This window comes from Cervus elaphus, chromosome 23 (genome assembly GCF_910594005.1).
Source record: "Cervus elaphus chromosome 23, mCerEla1.1, whole genome shotgun sequence".
Classification (NCBI taxonomy): domain Eukaryota; kingdom Metazoa; phylum Chordata; class Mammalia; order Artiodactyla; family Cervidae; genus Cervus; species Cervus elaphus.
In genome coordinates this window covers 69,488,998-69,507,171 of record NC_057837.1, presented here as the reverse complement: position 1 = coordinate 69,507,171, position 18,174 = coordinate 69,488,998, and the positions used below count along the sequence as shown (strand labels likewise).

The 18,174-nt window shown below is 42.5% G+C and overlaps 1 protein-coding gene across 4 annotated transcripts in view; it reads left to right on the top strand.

Moving 5' to 3' along the window:
* Positions 1-18,174, top strand: part of CHD6 (chromodomain helicase DNA binding protein 6) — a 194,903-nt gene that overhangs the window by 117,158 nt on the left and 59,571 nt on the right. For all 4 annotated transcript variants that reach the window (XM_043884657.1, XM_043884655.1, XM_043884656.1 and 1 more), the window contains 3 exons: positions 2,143-2,398; positions 3,405-3,615; positions 13,407-13,602. In XM_043884657.1, the coding sequence (XP_043740592.1) occupies positions 2,143-2,398; positions 3,405-3,615; positions 13,407-13,602 (663 nt within the window). The remainder of the gene's footprint in view (positions 1-2,142; positions 2,399-3,404; positions 3,616-13,406; positions 13,603-18,174) is intronic.

Genomic DNA, 18,174 nt, shown 5'->3' with positions numbered 1-18,174 from the left:
GCTGGGGATGAACTGTGGAATATGAAGCCGGAGGAGTTTAGTATTATATTGTGGGAACATCTTGAAAGACAGGTTGAAGGATTTGGTGGGCATTAGATAAGCAACGCAAGGCTTTGATCACAGGAACGACACAATTAGTTCTGCTAAATTAGTCTAGCAATCGCGCGAGAGTGGGTTGGGACAGAGAATTTGGGAACAGAGAAGGTTTGGGAATTTCACTAACAGATGTCAAGAGTACACGCTGTGGTTCCAGTCTGTTTGTTTCTACTTCCGAGACGAGTCAGACTTTTGAGAGCTGTGAGTAATCAAACTTCATTCCCCTTCTCAACGTTTGCAGTGTCTATTGATCTTTGCAAAGCCAACTCCAGCCCTCTCTCCATTTTTGGACCATTAGAAATGCTTCCTCTTCTCCCATTGCACTTATTTTGTGGTATGCATTTTCTCTTCTTCCTAGACAATGACCTCCTTGAGGACAAGGCCCACATCTCCTCCCAAGTTGTGTTTGTTGTATTGACCAGCACAATGTCTGGCATATAGTATACTCTAAATGATTCAAGGTACGAACCAAGTGAAGGGCAAACACTGAACCCAGCATGTGGCAGACTTGGCATTTGTCCCTGTCTTTTAACAAGTCCCTAGCTGTGTCTTTCCTCTTTGGGTTCTTACATAGTAATTCCTTGTCCCTGTGGGGGATTACATACCTAAATTCCGTGGTTGCTAAAATGAAGCGTTCATTAAATGGATTAGATGGAAGATTGGGGTTTGTTAGGAAAAAGCCACAAAAATGGCCCCAAATGTCTATATATTTTAAATCCCAGTAAATAGAAGTTTTAGAAAGCATCTGGTTACAAAGTAAAGCCTATTCCTTGTTGTTTAAAACCTGCTCCAGTAACTCCTTTAAATCAAACTCTCTAGAAATCACTTTATTTCAGCAGGAAGCATTGGTACAACCCACAGCTTATTTGTGCAGAATCTACCCTTTTGAAATTTTTAAACAGCTCTTTATAACTTGATCTTTTGCACTTTCCTCTTACTTTCCCACCAGCATTAATCTTAGTGGTCTCAGGTTTTAGCTCAGGGTTAACTCAGGTACTTTGACTTTGAATCCTGTCTCTGCCCTCTTCTTGGGAGAGAGAGCAAGTCATCCTGCCAGTGCAGTCAAGCGCATAGAGATCTGCTGCCCAGGCCTGGTCTGTTAGGGCAAGAACACACAAATCACAGCGAAGAAGACTATCAGGCTCAAAGTGCCCCTGAGATGACAGCTTGCCTGATGGAGCGGGAGGTGTCACCTTACCGCATTCCCTGTATATGTCACTACCCCCAAACTTGTTGGCTGCTTTTATTTAGATATGGGAGGAATCCATTTCCAGATTGCCTCTGCTTTTTTTTTTTTTAATTGAGACGTAAATGACATACAACACTGTATTAGTTTCTGATGTGTTTTGTAACAATTCAATGTGTGTAGTAAAGTGATATAGTAGTATGTAGCAAAGTGATCACAGCAATAAATCTAGTTGCCTCCCCATACATATGTAAATTTTATTCTAGTGATGAGAAGTCAAGATTTACTCTTAGCAACTTTCAAATATACAATATGGTATTACTAACTGTAGTCACTTTGCTGTCTGTTATATCCCCGGAACTTACTCCTTTTATAACTGGCAGTGTGTACCTTTTGACCACCTTCATCCATTTGACCCACCCCCAGATTCCCTCTGCTGCTTACTCTGTTCTTTCAGCATATATATCTTCCCCTTGTAATATATCACTTGTGCCTCCTAACATGGCTGAAAATATTCCTCAGGCAATTGCTCCATACAAGTGCATGTCAGAGAGAGAGGTTTGTTTTCTCCATCCTGGAGAAGAGGTCCTGTCTTTTGTATCTCTCTCCCTTTATATCTTATAAGGTTCCCACATGAGTTCTCAGTAATTGCTTGCGAATCAAAACCAGATCCCTATTTTCCTTTCAGTCCTCCTGTAAGCTCCTCCTGTTCAGGCATCAGGCTTGACCTTACATTTAGTCAGCTGCCACAGTTCTATGATGAGATGCTCAAGAGACTGTAGCGAAGGTTGGAATTAACCCCAGTAACCATTACTGAATGGGGATCCAGGCAGGTAAACAGGTCTCATTTCCCTGGCCAGGTGAAGAAACTGCAGTCTATCCTCAAACCGATGATGCTTCGGCGGCTGAAAGATGACGTGGAAAAGAACCTCGCTCCCAAGCAAGAGACGATCATCGAAGTAGAGCTGACCAATATCCAGAAAAAGTACTACCGTGCCATCCTGGAGAAGAACTTTTCCTTCCTAACCAAGGGGGCCAACCAGCACAACATGCCCAATCTCATCAACACCATGATGGAGCTGAGGAAGTGCTGCAACCACCCCTACCTGATCAACGGTGAGCAGGGGACACGGGAAGGCCTTTCCATCTTATGTATGAAGTTCCCATGAAATACTCGGGTGTGAATTCTGACCTTTTACGGAGTATTAAACTGAGGTTCAAATAGGTCAGTGGATCTGTGTCAGTGATCTGGCCAGTGAGTACACAGAGCCCTGTTTTGAACCAGTTCTCTGCCCATCAGAAAACAGATCACGAGTCTGCCTGCTGTCCTTTGTGGGCCTGCAGTGTGGCCCACACTTCCCACTTGGGAGATCTCTTACTTTGTTGAAAAAGCGATCATGGCGCAGTGAGATTAAAACTCTCTGCAGATTAATTAACAATTAACTGTACTGGATAGAGAACATGTTGGAGGCTTTTTTTTTTTTTAAATAAAACTTTCCGATGAAATTTTAAATCCAAACATGGCTTGCCAATCACTAGTGTTTATATCCAAGAGGTATGTCTTTTCGTCCGCTTTAAAATTTTTTCTTTGTTTATTTAGGCTATGCTAAGTCTTTGTTGCCCCACACAGACTTTCTCTAGTTCGGGTACTCGGGGGCTTCTCTTATTGTGGACATGGGGTCAGTAGTTGCAGTGCATGGGCCTGCCTAGTTGCAGTGTGCGAGCTTAGTTGCCCAACATGTGGGGCCAGGGGTCAAACCCACGTCCCCTGCACTGGACAGTGGATTCTCAGCCACTGGACCACCAGGGAACTTCATTTTTGTCAACTTTCTGTGAAGGTTTATTTACTTGCCTGCGTCAGCTTGGTATTTCACATCCTTTCTCTAGCTGGTCAGCCTCCCAGGAGAGCAAGTCACCTGTGTTTTCTGTAGGACAGGCATGCCCCGACTGTAGAGCCCTCGGCTGGGGGCACGGACCAGGGACGCCTACACCGCACTGCCTCTCCAGGCTGTTGGTTTGGGACTTAAGAGTTCATTCCATTTCTTCTAGGCTCTGTCAAACAGAAAGTCGCCTTTGCCCATAGAGTTTGTTCAAAGAATACTTTTGTTGCATCCTTTTTCAGGGGCAGAGGAGAAAATTCTGGAAGACTTCCGGAAAACCCACAGCCCCGATGCCCCGGACTTTCAGCTGCAGGCCATGATCCAGGCCGCAGGGAAGCTGGTGCTGATTGATAAACTGCTCCCTAAGCTGATCGCTGGTGGCCACAAAGTGCTCATCTTCTCACAGATGGTGCGCTGTCTCGACATCCTGGAAGATTATCTCATCCAAAGAAGGTGAGCCTTATGTCAAAGCTGGGCATCAGGTGCTGCAGGCAGTTCCTTTTCTTTGATGCCTTTTTGATTCATTCAGAAATTATGTTTTAACAACAAAAAAGCATTAGAAAATAGAGAAAAGGAATCTTCTCTTAAAAGATCGGCTGACATTCAGAGTTGAATCTTAGGACCAGGTTTAAGTGTCTTGAGAGTGAATTTCCTATGATAGGAGCCCTTGCTTTGCTTAAAAAATAAATTTTGCATATTTATTTATATTCTCTTAAGAAACAGTTCAGATAGCATTACAGAAGGCTAAGAAAATAATGTATTTACTCCCCCCAACCCCACTCCTGTCCCGTGATGAGAAAAATAAACCCTGGAAAGCATCACTATATCAAGTTGCTAAAAGAGCACAAGCTGACAGTTGAACTTAGGGATGCTTTATGTTTTTTCTCAGCAAACCCTCTAAGGTTTTATGATACACTAGCTGTGGCATCCCAGTTTATTTTCTTGTTTGTATTCCTGTAATTCCTTGAACCTAGGTTCCATTACTCATGCAGGTGAAAAGCCTGGGATATCATGTGGGTTGCTTGGGCTCTGTGAGGGTACATTTGTTACATTACACCATACCAATCCATTTCCAGTATTGGGATCCACCAACAATCTGAAGATGGCAAATGGATTTTTAAAATTTATTCTTAATGTTAAAAGACTTCTCAAGATCTTAGAAACTATTAGCTAAGGCATTGGTAGGTTTAGAGTCCGTCTTTGTTTTTATGGAGTCATCATGGCAAATCCCAGTTGTATTATATGTTCTGATCTTTGAAGATCTGTTTCTCCTTATAACATAGGAGAATTTATAGGGAAAGTATTAAAGGAAATGACCAACTTAACTATGGGTTATGCTCACATTTAACATTACATAAATAATTCTCTGAAATCAGATTAGACACTAAAAGAATTTCTCAGACTCCTGTAGTGGAGATGTTTATGTAAAGAATTCTTGAGACTTGCATTATTTTTTTTCTTTGAGGAATATATCAAAACTAGAAAGCAGTTTTGTATTTAATAATTCACTCTAGATGAATTGCCAGAATAGTTGCTTCTTATATAATTATCTTATCAAAATATATACAACTACTAGTTTGAAGATTTTTTAAAGAGATTCCCCCCAAATGAATAACAGTATAATTAACAGACTTTTGCCAAGTACGGATGTTTTTATTTAGCTCCTTTATCACTTATTGCTCATTTTGTTTTAAAATTACCTAAGTATTATAGTTGCTCTTGAAAATAGCGACAGTTTTTAATACCATCACCAGCTCAAAACTCTATTCATACTTGGGCATTTATCTTCTTAGTCTTTTTTCTTTGTACCTACATATATTTAGTTTTGTTGTTGATTTGCTTGAATTGGGATCATATGCTACATTCTGCTTTGTAACTCACCTTTTTATTTGATATATTATGGAGTTTTTTGCTTTACTTTTCTACAACATAGTTTTGTTGATTTGAATGATATTCTCTTATTTAGGTTGTTTCCAATTTTTCAACATTTTTAGGAACTCTGAATATCATTTTGCAGTCACTGTGAATGTTGCCAGTTATTTCCTTGGGATAAATTCTGATGTACATTTTTAAAAACATTGAATACATATTTCCAAAACACCCTCTAGAAAGACACTTTTATCTCCCTTTTCTTGGTGTCTGAGAATGCTCTTTTCTTCCTCATACTCTCATTGATCCTGTTTTTGCCTTTTAGTCTCTGCTAATTCAATAAGCCAAAATTATGGTCTCCTGTTCTAATCTGTGCTTATTATTATGAATGAGAGTGAATATATTTTATGTTTAGTAGCTGTTTATATTTCTTTTCTGTGCATTGCTTATTCATGTTCTCCCATTTTCTGTTACTCTTTGCCTTTTTGTTTATTAATTAATTTATAAGAATTGCTTGTTAAGAATATGGTGCAAATGCTTCCCCAGTGTTGCTTTTTTTCTTTATGGCTGTGGGTTTTTGTTTATTTATTTTATTCTCAGAAATTTTAAATTTTATAATAAATCTCCCAGTCTTACAACAGCTTTAAATAAACTTAAGTGCTTATTTATGCTTAAATTAACATACTTAAAAACACTTCCCGCACCTCTCAACTGTGTCATATAAACAGTCTGACGTTTTTTTCTTTTCATTTTTTTATGGTTTTTTCTTTTCACTCTTTTGTGGTTTTTTATCCCAACTCTGTACCCAGCAGGGACTTCTGGCCTTAATACCACCATTACTTTTCTCTTCTTAATTTAGTTTTTTGTTTTCATCAAAGTTATACATGCACATAATTTGACAAGGCAAATTATTCTTTTAGACATATGAAAAATAGCATTTCCTGATACCACCACATACCCCCAGCTTCCCCCCCACCTGAAGCTTTTAAACTCCTTATGCACTTTCTTTTGGTGTTTATAGCTGTAGCTCTAAAGAATGTTGTAATTTCTTTTTTTTTTTTTTTTTCAGTTTTAAATATTGTCTATTCTCATTATGGAAGATGAATATTTCCTTTCTTTCACTGCCCCTCACAATTACCACCTCTGTGCCTACTGTCCTCCCATCTTCCCAACCTGCCATTGCAATACTTTGGGTTGAATTAATATTTAGGGTTTGTCACAACTTATGTAAATAATGTGTTACAGCTCAGCCACGTAGTATGCTGCTTACCGTTTCTTTCTTGCATGATTTTTATTTTTCCCGAAGCTGTAAATTGCTTTTTTTATTCAGTGTGAAGTTTTAAATATATGCATTATTATTCAGCTCCAAAATTTACTGTGGCCACCTGAATCTCTGTTACATGCAGCCACATCAGCTTCATGTCTGAGCCATCTCTCCAGGGACCTTGAGTCTCTTCCTCTCCGCCCAGTTACTCCTCCTGCCTGGTGCTCGGTCACCATCTGTGATCTCCCTTCCTTCAGCACGCTGACAGCTTTCTTTTCCTTTCCTCTTGAATCTAATCTTACTGGTGGATCCTGTGTACCTCTTCTGAGAGCTTCTGCGAAGGGGTGGATGATAGGTGGGTTTTGAGACTTTGCCAGAATGTTTACTCCCACCGTTGAGCAATTGTTTGGCTGAGTTTGAGACAGTAGATTAGAAATAATTTTCCCACAGAGTTTTGAAGGTGTTAGTCCACTGTCTTCTAGTTTCCAGGATTGTCTAGAAGTTCAAAGCCTTTCCAATTCCTGGTCTGTGTATGTGGCATGATTTTTTTCTGTTCAGAAGCTTTGATCTGTCCTCTGTCCCAGTACTATGACATTTGACAGTGAACTGGGTTTTGTATGGCATCTGTTGAACTGGATGTATTGTATGTCTTTGCCATGGCAAATTATACTCTGTCAATCCTAGGGGGTGTTTTTTTGTATTTTATCTTTCATTATTTCTTTCTGGCCTGCTTTCAATTTGTGGAACTTTTGTTATTCATATATCAGACCTTCTGGACTGATCACCTGATTTTCTGTTTTCTCTACTTTTCCATCTTATTTTATTTCACTGTACCTCTGGTTTTGTTGTTCAGTTACTCAGGCGTATCTGACTCTTTGTGACCCCATGGACTGCAGCATGCCAGGCTTCCCTGTCCTTCACCATCTCCCTCTGGTAGAATACCTTTAACTTCTGAGTTTTCGTCTGTAATTTTTCAGTTTTTATAGCACTCAGCTGGTTATTGCATAGGCTCGGTGTCTTGTCTTTCTGAGATTAATGATGATAGATTTTTATTTTTCATTCTTCCTACAGTGTCTGTTTCTTCAAGTCAAATTTTTTTCTTTTTGTTTGTTGATGTCTCTGTCTTTCATATAGAATTCTGGGTTGGCTTTTTTATTTCTCCCTCTTTTCAGCACTTTGAAGAACTATTCCATTGTGTTCTCACCCCCATGGTTTCTCATGAGTTTTGCATTCATTTAAGTAGCTGTTCCTCCGTATATACTGTGTTTTTTTACTCTACTAAGATTTTCTTTTTAATTTTCAGTTTGTGGCAGCTTGACTGTAATGTATGGATTTCATCCTGTGCAGAGTTCACTGACCTCCTTATATCCATAAACAGATCTTTCACCAAATTTAGGAAACTTTTGGTCAGTATTTCTTTGATTTCTTTTTTTTTTTTTTTTTCCTTTTGCAGTATTTTTATGTTTCTCTGTGAGATTCCAATTACCTGTGTATTTGACCCTTAAGTCCCTAGGCTCTGTACTTTTTTTTTTTCTTTTTCTTTTTCTAGTCCTTTTTCTCTCTTTCCTTTTGTTTTGAATTGTCTGTCTTCAAGTTCACTGACTCCTTTCGTCTGTCTTTTCCATCATGCTTATTATGCCATTGCTTTCTTTATATTAGAGATTGTATTTTAGTTCTGAGATTTCCATTTGTTTCTTAGTGTGATGTTTTGTTTCTCTGCTCTCATTTCCTGTCTTTATACTCATTGTGTACATGGTCTTCACTGAACATGATTATAAGAGCTGCTTTAAAGTTCTTGTCTGAGCATCAGAACATATCAGGTTTGACATCTGTTGTCTGTTCCTTTGAGAATGGGTAGCGTTTTCCCTGGACATTGTGAACATTTTTGTTATGGAGATAGGGGATTCTGTTACATTGCTGTGAGGTGTTGATAGTTTTTATCTGGAGGCAGTTAAGTAGGTGAGTCTCAAAGTGCAAAGGCTGTTGGCATCTGGCAGGTCTAGTCTCAGCTCAGACTGCTTTCAGCTTGCCCCAAGCATGTGTACATCAGAGGTCAGCCAGACCCTTAGGCAGAGTTTATACCCAGAGTTTGGGGTTTGCCATCTCTGTCCCTTCTGGAGGTCCCTCTCACCCTCTGGCAGTCCTAGCTGCCCCAGACTGCTTTCCTTGGTGCCTCTGGCCAGAAAGACAGTAGCTTCTCATCAAGATTTGTAGCTGTCCTGCACCTTTGCCATAACTCCTGCTTCCCCCATGGGCAAAACCACAGATTCCTGTTGTTTCCCCAAATCTGCTTGCTTTCCTTAACTCTCAGGTAGGTTTTTCTGTTCACTTGTTCTGTTTCTTTATTTTGCCAGGGTCTCGCAGTTGTTTACTGGAGGTTTGGTGTGTTAGACACTTGCCCCTGCACACCAGAAGCAAAGCTTCTGTGTTTCAGGTCAGAGGCTTTCCTCGGATATCTGGTTTGGCTGCCAGATGGTAGGCAGCATCCAGAGATTAGAAGCTCTGGGCATGTGGGCGAGCGTGTTGGCTACCTTACCCTCCATCTGTGAACACTCTCCATCTAGCTGAACCATTCATCCAGGAGCCTCCAGGGTCAGTGCTTTGGGATGCTTTTCTTCCTCTCTCCTGCCCAAAGGGTGGGAACTTAGTTGGACTTGGAACTGACTTTTGGGGAAGGGATGGAGAGAGGTAGGGAAGTCTCAATATCTCTTTCTTTCCTTCTTCCCTTTTTTAGTATAACACCTCCGCCTTTTACTGTGTGGTATTTCCTAGGTAGAGAAAGCTACAGATCTTTTTTCACTCTCAAGGCTGAGGTGGGTGATCTGTAGGCTGGTAGATACTTCAGCAAATATTCAACTAGTTAGTTCTCTTATGTTTAGACTCTTTGTATCCCCACTTTCAGGGGTACCTAGTGCCACCAGTGCCTGATCCCTTTGGATATTCTACCAGGTTGAATTAGGTTATTTCTCACCTGGGATTCTGCTTTCTTTGAATCAGGTATCACTTGATTTATTTTCCAACTTCCAGAATTTTATTGTAGCTTCTTGTGTTCTGTTTATAGGTTTATTTGGGGGAGAGTATTATTATGCATTTAAAAAAATCCCTGTACTTATCATTTTAAACATTTGAGGAGATAAAAGAGTTAAATGTGTATGTTAATTCATAATCTTTAATTGAATATCTTTGGTTTATTTTATTTTTTTACATTTTAGTCTTCAGTCCTTCTACAGTTTTGGTAAATGACATTAATGGGGTGGGGTCTAATTTAATTTATTTCCAAAGATGTCTGATTTTCTATTTACTAAGTAGTTCATCTTTTCCCCATTTATATAAGACACTATCCATAAAACATACTGAGATATTATATATATTGGGTGTAATATGTAACCTTTCTATTCTTTTGATCAATATTTCTATTGCTTTGCAATATTATTATTTGCAATATTAATATTTACAAATTAATATTTTCAATATTATTGCAGATTAACTTCAGGCTTATTCTTTTTTAATGTATTTACTACTCCAGTCCTCACTACCAAAAAAGGTTATACATTTACATATCTGTATTTGTCAATGTATAGCTATATCCATTTGTTGAGATTTCGATCAGCTCTTACACATGTTGTAGGGCAGGACTGACATCTTTGCATCATTGGAGAACATGATATTCACTGCAGTCACTCAGGTCTTTTGTATACACCGTTGATTCGGTAAATATTTATAAGGAACCAGCCTTGTGCTGGGACCTCTGTAGGTGTTAGGGACTTGGTGACCAAACCAACACAACCCCTAGTGTCATGTTACCAAGTCCCACGTATTTCTGTTTAAATTAGTTGTAAGAATTTTATATATTTATGGCAGTCATGAATGGTTGTGTTTTGTTTTTGTTTTTTTTTTCCCCAGTCTTTATTTTTTCCAGCTGGGTTATTGCTGGGAGACGCGATTGTTCATTTCCCTTCAGGCCTTCTGAGGTCAGCATTTCCTGTTGTGCCAAAAACGTGTCTTTTCCCCCTTCCCTCCCTCCCAAGCACACAGAGGTTTTCCAGAGTGCCACCTGCTTCTCGTTGATGTTTGACAGCAACTCAGAATTACCATTTGATGAACCATATCAACTCCTAGGGATTTCATTCAGAATGCAGTTGACACAGAGGGTTAACTGCTATGCCAGTGTTTGGTGTGGAAAATTTTATGATGTCTATAATTTCCTCATTCAGACTTACTAGCCCTCAAGATTTTCTTTGTTCCTGAGCCTCGTCACCATGCCAGCTGTCAGTTTGGTTTTGTTCCTGTTTAATTCTCTGCCATACTCGTATGGGATGTGGGCAAGAGCCAAAGGATCTGGCTCAGAAGTCAGGGGAGTGAGGACCAATTTAACTGAACCCTCAAATCACTGAATTTTTACTGCAGTTTTGTGTTCTTTGAACACACTCCCTCAAAACCGAGTAAGTGATAGAAATGAGAAGTAATGTTCCACTCATCCTGGACAATTACTAAAACTATGTTCTATCCTCTCTGGCCAAAACACTATCTAATTTTGTGGGAATTTTTTCCCTAGGTGATTGCTGAGCCATATCATCACTGTTTATTGGTTTCTCCACCTCCTTGATACAGTGCTCGTTCCCTGCCTCACTCAGATCCTCGGGCATCTGGCTCCTGTCTGATGCTTTAGGGGTGTCTTGTCAAAGAACATCGAGTCCTCTGTGCCTGCAGCAATAATTGTTCACACGTGTGACGGTGGGGCGCCGGCAGCCATTGTTTAATTGAATCTCAGTCCTGCCTTCTGACTCCGAGTACTGTGCTGCTTCCACTGCCCAGTACATCACATACGCAGCCACACGTAGGAGCGACTCGGGGCAGGTCCTCAGGGCATCGGTTCACAGAGTCAGTGCCATGTCTGAGCTTCCGTTCTCACCTTCTGCCAGAGTTAACTGGTTTCCAGAGTCGCTGCTTTATCTTCAATTTTCTCTTCTAAGTTTTTAGGGAAATTTTTCTGCTGCATTGACACGTAGGGTACATTACGAAAGCCATATAGCAAACTGACTAAGAGGGTGGACTCTGAGTCAGCTGGATCTCACTTACCGGCTAGGTGGCTGAGCAAGTTATTTCGTTTGTGAGGGTCATTTTGTCTTTTGGGGTGTCTTACGGGGGTTTTTTGTTTGTTTGTTTTTGATGTTTTCTCAAATGTAAAATGGGAAACTACCTCATGGGCTTATTACAAGAAGTGAATATGAAGATGCATAGAGTGCATGTATCACAGCGCCTGGCGCCGAGCTTGACACTTCAGAGCTTGCTGTGAACGCTGTTGCTGTGGCTGTTGTAAATAATGATGATCACATGTCTAATTGCTTCATAGTTACGTAGAGTTCAACTGATGACCCTTAGCTTTTAGCATAAGACAGAATCTCCTTCGTCTACCTTCATGACAGTCCTGTACTGCGTTTTATTTATTTATTTGCTTCTATTGCCTCATGTATTATTCTCAAATTAATTGCATTAAAAAAGAAGAAAGGAAAAATCTGCACCTGTAATTCCAGATGGAGGTGCACTATAGCTTTGTGAAAGGAAGGCAGTTTTTTTGGACTTGGCTCTTTGCCTTGTATATTTCCCTTCTGAGCCTGAGTTGGTCTGGTTTCTCTCCCTGTATTTCCTTGGGTGATTTCTCATGTGGATTTTCCTCTTCCCTGGTGGCTCAGATGGTAAAGATTCTGCCAACAGTGCAGGACACCCAGGTCCGATCCCAGGGTTGGGAAGATCCCCTGGAGAAGGAAATGGCTACCCACTCCAGTATTCTTGTCTGGAGAATCCTGTGGACAGAGGAGCCTGGCAGGCTATAGTCCATGGGGGTCACAGGGTCAGACATGACTGGGTGACTGACATTTCACTTTCAAAGAAGGCAGGGTTATATCGCCAAATTTAGTTATCTAGAGCCACCCCCACCCAGAGCTGTCTTCCCCTAGAGGATCTATTCTTAGTCTCTTACTAGTCACTTATCTCAATTTTTAGCAATCCAGTTTCCCAGATTCTGGGCTACTGAGATTTTCATCAGGATTCATGTTCTTGGCTATGGTGGAGTCTAGGGTATCTTGATTCTTTTCTCACTTGGTTCCTATTACTTATACTTTACCAACCGGTTCTTATTTCTTGGTCAAAATTGGGCCCAGGGTAGCATCCTCATATTAATTTGTCCATTGTCAAGGGGTAAATAAGAAAAGATAAGACTCAGCAGCTACTCAGATTGGCACTGTTTTAATTCTGTGCTAATTGCATGATCTCCATCCTAAAGGTACCTTCTGTGTTTTTTGAAGGTGGTTCTAGGCTCCCAAAGCAATACTCCCTTACCTTCTCCTACACAATGCTGTCCACCTTTGTTTCTTAACTTTCCACACAGGTATGTGTCTTCTTAATAACTTTCAGTTTTGCTTCCTCACTTTTATTTTCCTCTAAAAATTCTGGCTTCTTTCCAACCTGACTCAGCTCAGAAACCTTTCTTGCGATTTCTCCCTATGTGCTTGGCAGCATACTGCCCAGAAGACCTTGGTTTCAGCTATAAACTTGGAGGCGTTGCTTTCTGTTTCTAGAGCCTCGAGGAACTGTTAGGATAGAAATGACCAAAGAAGATGTAACAAGACGGCCTGTCCGTATGGTCTTCCTCCCATCGTCAGTCCATCCAAAAGCAGATAGAGCCTGATAGGAACTCTGATTCCATGCTACATGCTCAACTAAAAGATGGTTGAGGCTTTTATTTTTCTTTCCCGGTCTTATGATTAGATTCAGTGCAAGAAATTTGGGAAACACTGAGAGTAAATTTGCCCAGGCAGTGGGGATTGATATTTTGTTTACAGCTCCTCTAGTCCTCCGTAGTCTGTGGCTGGTTTTTTGTTTTGGTTTGGTTTCTGTTTGTTTTGAGAGGGGGGACATTTTGCAGCGTGGTTTCAGGTGTCTGCCCTGCTGCATACAGAGAGGGGGGGATTCCTTCTAGACTGCTGACACTGGGTCCATATGTAGAAGTGAGGGGTGTAAGGCCGTTAGTCACCAGCTTCCTGCGTTGTTGCCTGTTCTCCACTGAAGTCATAATTAACGCCTGGGCTTTCGTTCGTTTGGGTCCCCTCAGATACACCTATGAGCGAATTGATGGGCGAGTACGGGGAAACCTGCGCCAGGCAGCCATCGACCGGTTCTGTAAGCCAGACTCAGACCGCTTTGTCTTTCTTCTGTGCACCCGAGCGGGAGGCCTGGGGATCAATCTCACAGCTGCCGATACCTGCATCATATTTGATTCAGACTGGAACCCACAAAATGACTTGCAGGTAACCATAGGATGATTGCTGTTTGCCTTAGCTGTCCCTGAATCTAAGAACCTCACGACAGGGCCTGGCTTGGCTACAGAGAGAGTCTGCCATGCTCCATGCTACTGCTACAGCATTGGCCGGATGGCAGGCTCAGGGCCTCGGTCAGGGGGTACAACTAAGGAAGAAGTAAATGTCGAGCCTTCCCACTAATCAGAGTGGTTTTTTTTCTTTTACGATGAATCAAATGGTATTTCACAGTGGTAGCCTCCAAAATGTAGCTTAGAACTACTCTTCATTGTTATTATCAGACATATAAAGAAAGATACTAAGCTTGAGTAATTTTCTAATTCTTGACATATGGATTGCTTCTGGCATTTTCACTCACTTTGGTTGTGAGGTAGCTGTATGTCGTTTACAGTACATGAAGATGACCCAGAGGTGTGGGAACGTTCCCTAGTGTGGCTGGGGTGACTGAAGCATCCTCATTAGTTCCTTTGCTCCCCACTTAATGTAGCACATTAGAGTTCAGTGTGTGCCAGTTAAGTATGAGTCCCCTACATACGAATGAGTTCATTTCCAAGAGTGCGTTTTTAAGTCCGATTTGTTCGTAAGTCCAACAAAGGAACCACAGGCACCCAGCTAACACATTCAGCTTTATAGTACTGTGGTTCAATAGGTTTGTAATAACTTTTCACACAAATAATAGCTAATAAAAACAAACAGGCACAAAAAATACAGGAAATATTTTTAATCTTATAGCGCAGTGCCTTGAAGAGTACAGTAGTACAGTACAACAGCTGGCTTACAGGGGTTGGCATCGAGCGAACAGGCAAGAAGAATTACTGACTGGAGGCGGGGGAGGAGGTGGGAGATGGTGGAGCTGAAGGGTCGTCAGCAGTAGGAGACGGAGGGCGAGCTGCAGTTCCACTCACGCCTGACGTTGTTGGCACAGATTCTGGTTCCTTGCTGGAGCCAGATGCATGTTCGCATCTTTGAAAGTTCACCACCTGAAGGTTCCTCTCTAGGGGACTTAACTGTATTTGCAGATTAAATTTGTTAGTTTTAACCAGACTGAATAATGTTTGGTTTTAAAAAAATGATTGGCTTTATAAAAGACTATTGCAAGGATTGGAGTTAATGCATTTTAAAAGGCAAATGTAGACAAACAAGAAAACGACAGAGCTGATCCTTCTGGTTCAGAATTCCTTATCAACCCTGTTTGAAAGTGAAAAAAAAAACGACGTTTTAACCAGATGACACAGTAAGTCAGCCCAGAAGATTCTGACTCGTCAAGAAGACCATTTTAGATCCTAGAGTTACGTCCATTACCATTAACGACACGCTTCATCCCACGTGTGTATTGGCTCCTGGGATATCTGCTGATACTCAAGAGTGTGAGACCAGCGTGTGGTTCCCTGGTCACCTCAGCACATGCAGCCCCCCCACTGAGTGGCGCTGAGTGTGTGGTTGGGGGAGCGGTGGGACCTCGGAGCCTTTTTCATGATATGATAAGAGTGACTGATAAGAGAAGTTTGAAGGCTGCTGTTTCCCAAAACTGAGGTGGTGCCCTAGGGGGTGCTGCCAGGGAAGGGATGCTCAGGTGAAGGGTGTCTGGCTTCTTGCCTACCCACCATGCCACACAGAGCCACTCTGCTCTGTCTTTTTCATTTAACGAGTTTCCAAATAACATTTTATTGGAAGAAAGCAGTCTCCTAGTTGAAACAGCAGTGCTCTAAATTATCATGTTGGTGACAACTGGATAAAACTCAGGGGAAAGAAATCATCGTAAAACAAATTTTGTGGCACATTGTTCAGCATCCAACTTGAAAAATCAGTGGCTGTGACCAGCTCACCATCAGGCCTTTCTGCTGGTGACTGGATGTTTGGGTCCAGGATGCGTTGCTGAACTTTCCTGGCAGGTCCAGTGATTACAACTTTGTGCTTTCAACGAACGCAGGGGGCGCAAGTTCCATCCCTGGTGGGGAAACAAAGATCCCACAGCTGCGAGGCCACCAAAAAAACAAAGAAAACAAAGAGTTGCTAGATATAATCAATTTTTAAAGGAGTTAACATACTCAACACCACGGTGCTAATAATCAGTAGAAACTAACATTTGACAAGGTCAGCAGCAGGAACCTAATAGGGGGCGGGAGACTACTGCCTGTGGGCTAGCTGCCTGTTTTTAAAAATAGTTTTATTGGAATATACCACACCCATTTGTGTCTGTATTATCTCTGGTTGCTTTCATGTTACAGTGGCAGAGTTGAATATTGCAACAGGGCCCTCGTAGCCCAAAGCATCTGAAATATTTACTCTTGTAGAAGATGTTTGCCAACCCTGAAGCAGATGGTTCCTTAAGTCGTAAGTTCTCGACAGCTGTGAAGTTCTGCGCTCCTTCACAGCGCTCACCTGGCGATGAGGCTCGGTACCTGGGCCAGTGATGGGTGGCCATTTGGAGGCTCTGTTAGCTGGGCATGCCTGAAGGACTTTCAGAAGGAAAATTAGAACCATAGGGCTGGCATTTAGAGATCGGTCATGGCCAGAGGCATCGAGACATTGATGGTGCAGTGCCAAGAAATGGAATGAGCGAGAGTGAGAATGTCTAGGCCTGAAGGAGGTGGATCAGTCACCTCTGAGGTGATGGATGTGTCTGGTCAGATGGGGTGGGCAGGGCTCTCAGGGAGAAAGGTCTAGAGAGAAGGGAGCAGCTTCGGAATGGCTGTTGTTAGTGTCCACTGCTGGGGGAGTTGCAAGAGACGAGTCAAGGAATTAGTGGGGATGTCCAGACTGAAGTTGGACTGTGTGAGGGTTTCGTATGCTGAGTCATCTTCTGAACTTCCTCTAACATTCAGCCTCTGTGGAGAAACAAAGACCATGAACTCTCAGGTGATTCAGGCAGGCACTTGTCCAAGATCATGCAGAATCTGATCATGAATGACGGTGTCAATGAACAGCCCCAGGTCCACGTTAGAGTTAGAATTCCTCAACTTGTGGTCTCCCAGACTGGCTGCCTCTGGGATTATTTTTATTTACAGTTTTGTAACCAAGGGGGAACTCTCCTTTATTTTTGAGACATCTGATCAGACGAGGTAGAAATGAAAGAATTGGGATGCACAGAGTAATTTTAGGGCAGGGGACTGGGCTGTGGTTATTGGTGGGCTATTCTGAGTTGCCCCCCAGAGATGGAGCAGGGTGTTCTAGGCTTGCCTGGTGTGGGGAGGGGAGTATGAGGTCTGAGACAATCCCCCCAAAAAACAATGCGCATTCAGCACAGTCTCCCTAGCATTTACACTTCACCCACGTGCTGGGAATGTGATATAGAAGACAAAGTCTGGAGACTGGGGTGCCGAGACCAGCGTGTGGTTCACAGGACTGCAGATAAATCAGCTGTGAACATCAGTGAAATGCATTCCTGTCCCTAACAGAGCAGAAGACTCAACCTGACCGTTCCCTGATACTGACCTTGCTAGCCAGTTAGGTCACATTAACACAGTCGTTCACACATATGCCTGTATTCTGATATTTTATGTATACGAGTGAAAGCTTTCAGTCATCTGTAGTTCTTCATGGTTACTGAAGAGCCACAATTCCTACCCTGATTGAAGATGATCGTATTCTTCTTGGAAAATAGGTGTGGCATAGAACATTCCTCTACGAGTCAATTGGAGCACGTTCTACCCGATAAAAACGTCAGGGCCACGAAAAGAGAGTCTGAATTATGACCATGGTCCCACCTTCTATGCTAGTGAAATTTTAGCGTAGCCCCAGAGGTCAAGTTCAGATGGTGAACTTGAGTGTTCACTGTGGTCTCAAACATCCCGGACAGATCTGGTGTGATCCATGTTTGTCCGGAGTCGGGGCAGCGTCGGGAGGCAGGGACTGTGCTAGGACACTGCTTCTCAACTGATCCTAGGCAGACCCCCTCTGAGCCTCGACAAGGAAGCCGACCAGGGTGGGGGGAGCAGGGGTTGGGCTCAGCTGAAGTCAGCCCGAGTCCCCAAGGCAGGGCTGCAGACAAGCCAGCATCCACGGCCGGGAAACAGAGCTGCATTGTCTGAAAACTCAGCCCAAGTCAGAGAGCAGTGTTGCCTTTTCTGGTGCTTTTTCGTTAACGATTATTGAAAGTTCGTTCATTCAGCCTTCGGATCTTTTTGCTGGGGCTTTCTGTGCTTTGGGGATTGAACTAGAGAAATATATATGTTTTAGGGCTTGCTGGAGAAATATATATGTTTCAAAAAGCCAGCGCCACTCCAGCTCTGAGGGCACGTGCCACCCTCGCAGAGGCCTCACGGTAACAGTGGTAAGGTGACCCGGGTCCCGTCCTTCCTGTGGATGAGGCCCCGAAAGGGGGAACTCAGGAAGCCTGGGTGCAGGCATCCTGGCCGAGAGCACAAGCACAGGTGATGCGGCCTCTGCAGAGGGCTTGGAAGGGAGGAGGGAGCCCAGCCAGAGGAGCGGGGAGCTGACACTGTGCTCTGAGAGGGGAGAGGGGCCGGTCCCTGTGCCGTTGCCTCTGCCGGCACCACCTCTTGATACTGATCGTGTGCCTGCCCGTGACTCGGAGGACTAAACTCCATCGAGTTTACTTTT